Raw genomic sequence first — 13,409 nt, forward strand, 5'->3', positions numbered from 1 at the left:
GATTGACCCATCGAAAACTTTTCTAATTCCCTTTTTTAAATAAATACTTGTCGGTGACATACCCTGATAGGGATCCACTTCATGCAGCGGAAAATGAGCTTGGGCTGATCTAACTGGACGAAACATGTAGCTGTCGTTAGGTAAAGAATGCATTCGAGACACAGAAACTTTCCGAACAGTGAGCAAATTCTCTGTTTGATTCTCTCCTACCACTTTGCTGTATCGTGGATCTTCCTGTTTAAAAATAACCAGACAGGGCTGTAAATCATTCATGTTGTGTAATATTATTCTAGCATTATGCAGCATTGGTGCATTCATACCCATATATAACAATACACCAGCAATGAACCACTCATTGCCTTCAACATGGCTGGAACTGACTGCTAATAAAATGCAGAGAATTGAGCAGAGTGCAATTAGAGCCAAGTTGTGGAACTACCTGATTTTCTCAATTACACCAGAGTCTTTAATGGCAGTTAATTGAGCATAATGCTACTGCCATTAACAGCCAGCCCAGACATTCTACAACTGTGAACTTAAAGAGAGAAATTTATGAAGTACAGATTCAGTAACATTAAACCAATGGGTATATTGGTGCGCAGGCACATCAGTTAACTTCTAAGATGTGGACACTAGTGCGAACTGACATCTACTGTGAACGTAGTTGATGTAGCCCAGACAGATCATACTTAATAACTTCTAATGACTGTCACAGAAGGGAACACCTGATCCCATTATTCTGGTCAGGATTTCTAATCTAAATCCCAAAAATGAAAAAGCAACATCCCAATCTTCTGTGCCATGGTGTCTCCAACAAAGACCACAGGGCAGTTTTCTCCTTATTGCAATAAAAATAGAAAATGCTGGAACAATTCAGCATTCAGTATGGAAAGAGAAACAGAGTTAACATTTGAGTCCAAATTTCCTCTGAAGAGTCACATGGATTTGAAACCTTAACTCTCGTTTCTCTCTCCACAAATGCTGCCAGACCTGCTAAGTTGTTCCAGCATTTTCTGTTTTTATGTCAGATTTCTAACATTCAGTATTTTGCTTTAGTTCTCCTTATTGCATATTGGGCATCATGGATCCCAAAGGGTCCATTATTATCCTTTGGGGTTGGATGGGCAAGGTAGCATGTCAGTAATGGAGCCCACCTTAATGCGGTGTGTTAAGTAATTGATCCAATGTAACCAAGCATAGCAAAAAAACTTTAATGCCACAAATGTCAAAATACTCCATTCATTCAAGCCACAATGAGGTTTAAGAATAACTCTGATTCTACTCCAAATGTTAAGCTTGCAATCTTCTCTCATCTACATTTGCTGTAGCACTAACTCCTGCACTGGCAAGGTTTGAAGATAAATCTCTCACTAAGGTATTTATGCTTCAGTTTGATCCTGATCCTTTGTTTCAAAAGTGAAATTAGTTCACACCAGTAGTGGAAAATTGGCTCACAGCAAACAGCAGCTTGTTTTACACCAAATCCCTCTTTCTTTTCTAAGGATTTCCCAGATCCTAATATTGCAATAGACATCTGGCATTGCAAGCTTTATCATTAACTTCCGCCAATAAATGCTAGATTTTATTTTCTTGCAACTGGCATTAATATAGACTTAGTGTTAAATTTTGGGGATTCACTGTTCTTTAGAAATGCTATTACAACTCGTCATTAAACATAAATCCAGAAGAGCTGCTTGCAACTTTAGCCTCTTACCATACTTAAATGCTGTACAAAGTACAACTTAAATAGCACAGACACACCACACTGTCAGACATAATTACAGAAGTATACACATGTTACTTAAAATATCTTTAACAAAAGGCAACAGAAGTTTTCAAAGCAGTACATTGTCCACCCACCCTGACAAGACACGACCATTGGCAGAGCTAGATGAGGAGTTTGGGTAAGTAAAGGAATGCAACAACACACAGCACAAAGCTTATAAAACAGTAAAGCTGCATTAACCTTGTACTTCATGTTGGTGAATAGAGGTTGTGTTTCGATTGTTTAACTGTCTTGTAACCAATGGATGATGGCGGAGACCAGGTTGGCGGGGGCCGGGGGCGGGGAGGATTTCCGGCTGTGCTTGCCCCAAAACCAGAAAATCTTGCCCAAGGTTAATGGACCACTTCATGGTCCATGCTCCACCCGCTACGATTCCCATGGCGGGCAAGATGGGAAAATTCTGGTGTAGAAGTCAATCTTTACACAGTTTTACATTTATCCACAAAGTAGACATTAGAAATGTATAGCTTCTAATTTTACAACCCGCCACCAGAGTCACACAAGTGCTCTCCATCCACAGACACCTAGGGCGGAGTTTTCCAACTGTGCTCACCCCAAAACTGGAAAATCCCACCTGAGGTCATTGGACCGTTCCACGCTCCGCCTCTCACCTACTACGATTCCTGTGGCAGGAGAACAGGAAAATTTGCTCCCTAAAATTAACTTCTGTAATTAACAGGTTCTCTTTTTCTTTAAATAAACTTAAATAATTTTCATAAACAATATTTTAAAACAAGTCAAAGAAGTAAAAACTGATTTTCCATATTCTCTGTAATGCAACACATTACAAGATGTGCTCTTCGAAAATCCCTCAGCAATCTTTTGATGCAAACACTTTTTTTCATAAAACAATTAAATAATAGGTGACTTGCATCAACCTATTTAATTGTGGATATTTGTTTTTTCCTAAAATTCATTTTGTTTCATGTTGGCAAGGTTAATCCTTAATCTTTTTTCAGTCATATTTTGCTGAGAGAAGATTATCCCACAAGGAACATTTATGATGGAATCCAGGGCTACAAAGTTTGAATTTTCGAGATGGGAATCCAATTGAAAAGTGAAACTGAAAGAGAAAAGCAACCTTCCCACTTGCTAAAGAAATTAAGACTAAAATTGAGATTGGAGACAAAAACTTCTGGTTGAAACTATATAGGACACTGAATCAGCAGAGTTGAATGATACAAAATAGGCAAGCTGAAGAAGACAGAAGCTAGATACAGAATCTGAAAGTAAGCAAAAATGTGGTTGCTGTAGCTTTTCCAGTTACTTGAAGGTAACATTAGGTGACCTACACCATTGGATGATCGTAAACAGAGCTGAAGAGGTTCTGCAGACATGTGCCATTTTTGGTGAAGACCAATATGGTGATCAAGCAGGGTGGCACAGCGGTTAACACCGCACCAGTGACCCAGATTTGATTCCAGCCTTGGATGTCTGTCCGTGTGGAGTTTGCATATTCCTCTGCTGTCCAGGTCTCCGGTTTCCTCCCACACTCCGAAGGTGTGCTGGTTAGGTTGACTGGCCATGCTAAATTGCCCCTTAGTGTCAGGGGGATCAACAGGTGAACATGTGGGGTTACAGGAATAGGACTTAGGTGGGATTGTTGTTAGTGCAGGTTCGATGGGCTGAATTGGCCTCCCTCTTCACTGTAGGGATTTTATGGTTCTATAGTTCTTTGCCTGTGGAAATCAAGCTGGTTGTGCGTTCTGTTGGCTGAAGATCAAATTAAATTGTAGAAAAGGAGGAACTGAAATCCTCTGTGGGAACAACAGAATTTTGAAGGCCTTTCTGACTGAGATTGTTGAAATATATGCTGAGTGGACGGCCGAACCAATTCGTAGGACTTTCTGTTTGGGAGGGTCTGCTTTAAAATCTGTATTGCCCAATCACTTATCAAAACCTCTGGGAACTAGCTTCACTTAGAAGTCCCACCTGCGAGACCTCTTCCATGCAAATCCATCTATACAATAAGGCCGACTGTCCCTATCTGGCATTTCACAATAATTTCCAAATTCCTTCCAAGTGTCTAATTCCTTTTGCTTTCCTTCCAGATTATTGCCAAAAATGGTCACGAAGACTTCTGCTTCTGATCCTATTTCGAGACTGTTCTGCCACCCTCCTTTCATTGTGTAATCTGTTCAAGCAGTGGCCTGTACTTGCACTTTTAAGTCTTCTGAGACTCTGCTATGAGATCTCTCTCGCATGTTGAAAGATTCTTTACTCAGGTTGTTTTCTAATTCAAAAGTCATTCTCAGTCCCACTGTTAGACCTCATAGTACTTTCCTACTTTCCAATCTACCAGTCCATGGACTTTATTTCTTGACCATCATCTTCAATAGATACCCAATATTTAAGCTTGCCAATAGCTTTTCGTGCATGTCCCACAATGTTGCATCCCTCCATTCATGGAACACAATAATTAGGAGCAGGAATAGACCATTCGACCCCTCAAGCAAGTTTAACCTTTCGATAAGGTCATAGCTAATCTGACTGTGGTCTAAACTCCAACTTCCTGTCCTTCCCTCACAACCTTTGACTCCTTTGTAGGTCAGCATTCTATATAACTCAGCTTTCAATGACCCAGCCTCCACTGTTTGCTGTGGAAGAGAATTCCACAAACAAATGGCCCTCTGACACAAAAAAAACTTTGTCTCAGTCCTAAATGGGAGACACCAATTTTTACACTATGTCCTGTAGTTCTAGAATCCTCCACAAGGGGAAATACCCTCTTAGCATTCACCCTGTCATGTTTCCTCAGGTCTGTGGAATTCTCCTCCACAGGATTTTATATGTTTCAATAAGATCACCTCTCATTCTTCTAAACTCCAATGGGTACAGGCCCAACCTCTAAACCTTTCCTCAAAAGATAATGCCTTCCTCCTAGGAATCAGTGAGCAAGACTTCTCTGAATTGTTTTTAATACCCTTCTGGAATATTTCACCCGAGTATCCACTTTAAGCAGTTGGCCTTTGGATGGAATACCTCTGTTCTGGCATCATGATCACTCAGCTTGCCACTATTCAACCCTGGTCTATTTTATTCTGTTTCTTAGGATTGTCATCACAAATCACATAAGTATTTAAAGTACAGATTGCCTCAACGCCTTCTTTGAATCAGACAGCTTGTAATCCATCCTGATTAATGGTGAGGAATGGCCCATACCAGTCTGATTACCATGTGGGATAACTGCTGACTTACCATTATACTTTATTATCTTACTAGGACCTAAACTCCTTACTGCCTCTCTTTCATAATACACATTCCCAGAATTAAAGTCTATTTCAGATGGTTTTATACGATGCATCAGAACTCTGCATTTTCTCCAAAGTCTCAGCTTTGATGAAAGCCTACACACAAAGTATTGAGATGTGCAGAAAACATGGAGCTAATCACAGTTCCCTCTCAGGCTGGGGCACAGCTACCCAGCACAGAAGGTAATTTTGGATTACTCCCAAAGATCAATTGATAGGGACTATCTGCTCCAACCATCTGAAGCAAATTATTTGCACGAACCATCCATGCCAGTGCAAGTGCCAATTTGCAGTTTTGTTCATTGACTAAGGTTTTCTGCAGCATTTCACTTATCACCACATAATTTCCTTCACAGATTACCTCGATGGAGTTGATGGCATAGTGGTAAAATGTCATTGGACCAGGCTGATGCTTTGGGGACACAAGTTCAAATGCCATCACAGCTGGTGGAATTTAAATTGAATCAATAAAACATGGAATTGAAAACTAGTCTCTGTAATGGTAACTATTATCAATTGTCATAAAATCTAATTCACTAATGTCCTTTAGGGAAGGAAATCTGCCATTCTTACTTTGTCTGCTTACGTGTGACTCCAAATCCATAGTAATTTGTTTGACTCTTAATTGCCCTTTGAAATGGCCTAGCAAGCCACTCGCGGTCAATTAGAAATGAGTAACAAATGTTGGCTTTGCCAGCAACATCCACATCCCATGAAAGAATAAAGAAAACATTCATCACCACAATGCTTACATTTTCACATATGTTTCTGAACTCATCATTAGCAAATTCCCTCCATTATCAGAATGGGGGAGAGTATTAAATTAAATTAAAAGCTGATGCATTTAGAGTGGCTAAAAGTAGTGAGCGAGTAGGGGATTGGGAGAGGTTTAAAAATCAACAAAGAATGACAAAGAAGTTGATAAAGAAAGGAAGAATAGACTATGAAGCTAAACTAGCACTAAATATAAAAAAGGATAGTAAGAGTTTTTATAAATATATAAAGAGGAGGAGGCTGGCTAAGGTGAATGTTGGACCCTTAGAGGATGAGAGGGGGGATTTAGTGGTGAGGGATGAGGAAATGGCTGAGGCCTAAAATAAGTTTTTTGCTTCGGTCTTCACGGAGGAGGACGCGAATAGTTTGCCGAGTATTAAAGATAGAAGGATGGTAGGAGTTGAGGGCCTGAATGTGATCACTGTCACTAGAGAGGTAGTGCTCGATAGACTAGTGGGACTGATGGTGGACAAGTCCCCAGGACCGGATGGAATGCATCCCAGAGCTCTGAAGGAAATGGCAGAAGTGATAGTGGATGCCTAAGTGATTATTTTCCAAACCTTGCTGGATTCCGGGGAAGTGCCGGAAGATTGGAAAACGGCTAATGTTACGCTGCTGTTTAAAAAGGGTAGCAGGCAAAAGGCAGGGAATTATAGGCCAGTTAATTTAACGTCTGTTGTAGGAAAAATGCTTGAATTTGTCATCAAAGAAGAAATAGCGAGGCACCTTGAGAAGAATTGTTTGATAGAGCAGACGCAGCAGGGATTCGTTAAGGGGAAGTCGTGTCTGACGAATTTACTGGAATTCTATGAGGATGTAACTGGTGCGGTGGACGGAGGGGAACCGGTGGATGTGGTGTTTCTTGATTTTCAGAAGGCGTCTGATAAGGTGCCGCACAAAAGGTTGTTACAGAAGGTTAGGGGGCATGGAGTTGGGGGTAAGGTGTTAGCGTGGATAGATGATTGACTGTCAAATAGGAGGCAGAGAGTAGGTGTCAATGGGTGCTATTCGGATTGGCGGTTGGTGACGAGTGGAGTGCCCCAGGGATCGGTGCTGGGGCCTCAGCTATTTAGCATTTATCTGGAGGAGGGAGCTGAGTGTAGGGTGTCGAAATTTGCTGATGACACAAAGATAAGTGGAAAAGCAAATTGTGCGGAGGGTGTAGAAAGTCTGCAGAGGGATCTAGATAGGCTAAGTGAGTGGGCGAGGACCTGGCAGATGGAATACAATGTTGGCAAGTGTGAGGTTATCCACTTTGGCAGGAATAATAGTAAGAGGGACTACTATTTAAAGGGCGAAAAGCTGCAGCATGCTACGGTGCAGAGGGACCTGGGGGTCCTTGTGCATGAGTCGCAAAAACCCAGCCTACAGGTGCAGCAGGTGATCAAGAAGGCAAATGGGATGCTGGCCTTCATAGCGAGGGGGATTGAATATAAAAGTAGGGAGATCTTGCTGCAACTGTACAGGGCACTGGTGAGGCTGCAGCTGGAGTACTGTGTGCAGTTTTGGTCACCGCACTTGCGCAAGGATATTTTGGCCTTGGAGGGAGTGCAGAGGAGGTTCACCAGGCTGATACCGGAGTTGAGGGGGTTGAACTAAGAAGAGAGGCTGAAAAGACTGGGCTTGTACTCGTTGGAGTTTAGAAGGATGAGGGGGGATCTTATTGAGACGTATAAGATGATGAAGGGGATGGATAGGGTAGAGGTTGAGAGGAAAGGACAACAGGACTAGAGGGCACAGCCTCAAGATAAGGGAGGGGCAGTTTAGAACAGAGTTGAGGAGGAACTTCTTCACTCAAAGGGTGGTGAATCTCTGGAATTCTCTGCCCGTAGAAGTGGTGGAGGCTACCTTGCTAAATATATTTAAGACACGGGTAGATAGGTTTTTGGTAGGCAAGGGGATTAAGGGTTATGGGGAGAAAGCGGGAAAGTGGAACTGAGCCACTTCAGGTCAGCCATGATCTTATTGAATGGCGGGGCAGGCTCGAGGGGCTAGATGGCCTACTCCTGCTCCTATTTCTTATGTTCTTATTATCAGAAACCTGGTCAGTTCCTACCCATTTCTTCATGACTATATCTACAATTACCCTTTCATCCTTTCCACATATTACTACATAAAGGTTAAATTTGGATCCCATATCTATAATGTGTAAAGTGAAAATATTTCTGTCTTTGTCTTGTACGTTTAGACTCATGGCATCTACCCCATGCAAATGGAAAGCCTACTAGAGGACATGGTAGCATCCTCTAATACATTTTATATAGTTCACATTTTGTACTAATCTCTTTGATTGTCGTAGGATTGTTGACAGTGCAGGCTCGATGGGCCAAATGGCTTCCTTCTGCACTGTAGGGATTCTATGGGATTCTATCATGAGCCTGAATACTGATTAGCATACATATACCCTTTTGCAGGATTTTTAATCTTTGACCAGAAGGATGAGCAAATTGACTGTACAGCTTGAAGAAAATTTGCTTTTTTCTCTCTAATTCTCATCACTTGATGTCATTCATATTTCTCTAACATTCTGATTAGAGAATCCAAAATTACCTAAGGTATACAATAACGTTCTCATCAGATCCACTGACATTCCAAAAAAAATTGCTCTATTATGCTCTATTCCAATTTCATTTGCATATTTTTCATGGAAGGCTTACTTAATAGAAAGCTATTTCACTGGAGAATAAATCAGTACTAATAAAGTGGCTTACTCCAGCTATTTTGCATGAATCACCACTTTTTTTGTGATCTTAGTGTGCTGTCATCCCCGAATCTAAAACAAGTAGAACTTCCATATTCCATGACCATATGTTGAACTTCATTACTAAGTGAATCTAGAAAACATTGTAACTAAATTGTTTCACACACTGCTCCTATCTAACACTGCATAGTTAAATGAACACCCAACTACTACACTCATCGCTGAACTAAATCTTCTCGTCACTTGGGTCATTTCGTCATGCTGATCATTATCACGACCTTCAGCCTCGGAATTCTGTATCATTGTCATTTCAAGAACCCTGCCATTCCATTTTGGATAGTTCATTATATAATGATATTTTGAATCACACCTTTAGCACTTGTAACTGTTCCCTAGGCATTTCTATAATGTTCCAAGCCCGCCATCTGCTGTGGTGTCCAGATCTGCTAAAAGCACTTCCATCCTTATTCCTTCAGCCTACACCTCCTCTTTATAGTGACAACCGGATATGAGTCATTCACTCTTTGTGTCACCATGGAATGTTCCATTTGTGACATTAAGCTGCTAGGAATGATTGCTTGCCGAGGAGCTTTTCTGAGGCAGCAGATATCTGCTCCAAAAAGGAGCCTCCTCTGAGAACTGAATACCAGTTAATACTAGGAACTGTCCAAATGTGGCATCTCAGCATATACCAATAAATCAAGTGTCAGCACTAAACAAGAGATCTCCAAATTGAATTTCTGCAATCATTTGCACAGCCTGTTAAAGACTATGATATATTTTTCCATGACTGTCCGTCTTTTTAAATCTATCAAAGTCTGACCATGTTTTGTGGGCATCCAATAATTTATCTTTCTTGTAAATTTCACCCATGATTCCTAATAGAAGAATCATACATTCCTCCATATCCAAATAACAGGCTTCTAGTTCATGACATGCTTTGTTTCTGATTTTGCTTTTGTTCAAAAGTGACAATGCCAAAGCTTGGTTTCCTCTATGGTGGGAATGTAACCCATGTCTACATATCCACTTCATTCTTCCACTGTTACGATGTTCAAAGGACACTGTCAAGTAATCATACCTTGACAACTTACACTCTACACAAAATCTACCCATATTGTAATCTTGTGTCTTAGAAACATAACAACAAGAGTAGGCCATTCAACTCATCGAGCCTGCTCCACTATTCACACTATCATGGCTTATCAGATACAAAAAAATGTTTTTTGTTTAGCTTCCGACCTTCACTTTTAGGCAACCATCCTCTATTAACATGTTACACGTCTTATAGCCAGCTGGTGAAATAGAAGACCAGAAGTAAATCTTTACCCAGTTTTCGATCTGTTCACAAAGTGAGATCTTGCAGATGTATAGCTCTAAACTCTACACCACCACTGTAACAATAACTAAATCTTTAAAAGAAACTGCAGCATCCACCAAGCACGCTGGTGAACATGCGTGCTCCCTCTCCAAAGACACCCGAATGCAGTTGTAACCAAAAATGAATAACTCAGTGTGAGACTTGAAACTATGACACTGGAATTTAGAATCCATTACATGCCACTTGAGCTTACTTGGCTATCTGTAGATACTTAATTTATGTAATTAACATTGGATGACAAGATGAACCCGAAATGATATCCACTGTAAAGATCCTGCCTTCGAATGAATTTTGCATGATGAGCGAGACAATGTGAAAAGTCAATTTTTCATTAATCAACGAAGTGCTATTTACATTAAGCAATTTGTTGTTTCTGATTAGAAGAGAAGATAAACATTCTGCTCAAATGCATTATTTACTTGGAATTTTTTCTAGGCCTGAATGCATTCATAGCTATAAATCTTTCTCATGGTTACTGCATGACTCAATGCCTAAGTTGGCCTTTCCTGAAGGTTCTTTTTTTTTAAAGTTATAGATTGTGGCTTGTGTAGATGAACAAGGAAAATATTATCATGGTGTACAAGTGATAACTTATATTAATTTTGCATGATATTTATAACATTGAATATTTAGACTTACAATTAAATACCTTTAGAGTTACTACTCTGATTTAATCTTGATGGACACAAAACTTCTATACTTGAATCAGGATCTCTGCAAATTGCAATAAAAATGGCTGGTTTTGAAATTTTTGATTTATTTGTTGTATTTAAATTTGCATGATATTTATAATATTGAATATTTAAACTTACAATTAAATATCTTTAGAGTTATTAGTCTAATTTAATCATGATGGACACAAAAATTCTATACTTGAATCTGGATCCGGATTGCAAATTGCAAACAAAAATGGTTGATTTTGAAATTTTTGATTTCATTTTTAAGATTGTTTCATTTATTAGTGTCACAAGTAGGCTTACATTAACACTAATGAAGTTACTGTGAATGTCCCCTAGTTGCCACACCCTGCCGCCTGATCGGGTACACTGAGGGAGAATTTAGCATGACTAATGCATCTAACCAGCACCTCTTTGGACTGTGGGAGGAAAATGGAGCACTTGGAGGAAACCCATGCTGACATGGGGAGAATGTGCAGACTCCGCACAGACAGTGACCCAAGCCGGGAATTGAAACTGCATCCCTGGCGCTGTGAGGAAGCAGTGCTAACCACTGTGGTACCTTGCCAGGACTTGTTCAACAGAAAGACCCTTAACTGAAACTAAATTGTGACGATCTCTTCAAAGTGAGATGTCTTAGCATGTTGCCGATGTTTTATGTTCTGGCTGTGATAACCTGATGATAAGTGAGCTAGAACAGTGAGACTTTTCAGGTTATTCAGCTGTGGGAAAGCACCTCATCCTAGCCCAGTGTTATCGAGGCAGATGTACAGTCACTCACAATTTAGCAGTGGGTCACTGCACAGTAATCAGTTTGAAGGACTCTGGCTGATTTTACTTCTCTGTAGCCTAAGGGTACATGGCCAATCACAGTGCCTACCCACTTGTGTTTATTTGGGATTGAACATCAGCAATTGTGACTTTATAATAGGCATACGTGACAACATCAAAGCCTGCATGAGGCAATGATCAATCCTCTGCTCGCTGAACCATTTAGCACTTCATAATGTGAAATCTGTAAATCAAAATTGCTTCTTCAAAGGGCCTTACTGGAAGTGAACTGCATACATTGCATTACAGACTGTTACAAATTCTTGCAAATTACCAAACCACTTTTAGGCAAAAAGGCCCATTGAAACAAGAAACAGCATGATAGTCATGTTAAACAGATTTAGAAGCCTATTTAAGTACTTAACTAGAGCAATGGGGCATGGTCTGGTACAACACAAGCACATTTATGGTGTAGGGCTTAAGCTCAGCGCAACCTGGAATCACAGAATCCCTACAGTGTTGCCAATTGAGCCTGCACCAACAATCCCACCCAGCCTCAATCCCTGTAACTCCTGATCAATACATCTTGGGACACTATGGGGCAATTTAGCACGGCCAATTAACCTAACCCACACATCTTTGGACTGTGGGAGAAAACTGGAGCACCTGGAAGAGACCCACGCAGACAAGGGGAAAACTTGCAAACTCCACATAGACAGTGACCCGAGGCTGGAATTGAACCCAGGTCCCTGGTGTTGTGAGGCAGCAGTGCTAACCACTGTGCCACCATGCTGCCCCAAGGAACAGGCTGCAGGAAGTGGAGAATATCATCTTAACTATGCTATGATGTGAATTAATTTAATCAGAGATAACAGGTGACTCCCGTTAGCCATGGGCACAAATCCTGCAATGGATACTAAGCAGCCAGAAACAAGAATTATATGAGATCTCAATTCAACATCCTCCCCCACCCTCCAGTGACACAATCAGGTTCATAGCCAGAAAGGTAAATTAACAATTACTGGGTTTGGCACCGTAATGTCTGCCCGTAACGTTTCATCCCACCCTCCTCACCCACCCACTGCGGGGGGTGGGTATAACATCTGAAAAACAGTTGTGCTGACCATGCCAGGACGGTGGAGGTGTATGTAGCCCCTGGAGATTGAGGGACATGCTTAAGTATTGCTCCATGGCATCCTGGCAATGCAGCCTGGAACTTCAATGAGGTACTTGGCTAAGGTCAAACATTAGCTCAAACCCAAGATAGGAAGCAATGCCTCATCTTGTCAGCTTGCTTCTCATTTGTTTCTCTTATGGGGACCTTGAATTGGATTCAATTGGATTTTGAATTTGGTTTTTGGAGTAAGTTAGAAGTGGATTTGGGTTTGCCTGGTCTGTTCCAAGCATTGGCTTTGTAACTTTAAGGATGGAGTAAAAACTTTTCAAAAAAAAATTTTCTAATACTTCCATGGAATACTAGCATGAGAGGTTTCTTCTTCCTCCATTGGTGGGGGCTTTCTTCTATGTGTGGGGTGTTGAAGGGTTCCCTTTATTCATGAGGGGGGGTCATGTGGGTGTGGGGGAGTAATCCAGTCCTGCATGTGGAAATTGGGAGGTGTTCACCTTATCCACCATGTTTGGTGGGGGAGGGGCTGTCATATCCATAGGGGTGGTAGCCATGTCTTATGTCACATTAAATCAGGCAAGAAAAGGAGTCTGTGAAACTGGTGAGTTTCACACAGCTTTTCATGCCTGATTCAACACTTTATGCTATTTAATTTTGGGAAGATTGCGTCCAACATATTTCACAAATATTGGAACTAAATATTTCAAGCTTGCTCTTGTTCTTTTTTACATTAAGTCTTAGCTTTAGTTAGATGCAGCTCTGCTAATCATCAACCTTAACTTTAGTTAGGTGCAGCTCTGTTAATCCTCAACCTAAATTGAATACTGCACTGATGACAAAGTATTTTATCACTAAAAATTGAAGAAAAAAACTGGGAGTTATCATGTGCTTCACTTCTCAACGTCTGTACTGCTCCAATACTTTGGCAGAAATCTAAGCTCT

The 13,409-nt window shown here is 40.8% G+C and overlaps 1 protein-coding gene across 1 annotated transcript in view; it reads right to left on the reverse strand.

Moving 5' to 3' along the window:
- The window catches only part of cacna1ha (calcium channel, voltage-dependent, T type, alpha 1H subunit a), a 252,931-nt gene that overhangs the window by 7,277 nt on the left and 232,245 nt on the right, over nucleotides 1-13,409 (reverse strand). Inside the window, 1 exon segment of the mRNA XM_080206889.1 lies at nucleotides 63-234. Coding sequence (XP_080063015.1) covers nucleotides 63-234 — 172 coding nt within the window.

This window comes from Carcharhinus amblyrhynchos, chromosome 18, assembly GCF_965287045.1.
Source record: "Carcharhinus amblyrhynchos chromosome 18, sCarAmb.v2.hapA, whole genome shotgun sequence".
NCBI classification, from domain to species: domain Eukaryota; kingdom Metazoa; phylum Chordata; class Chondrichthyes; order Carcharhiniformes; family Carcharhinidae; genus Carcharhinus; species Carcharhinus amblyrhynchos.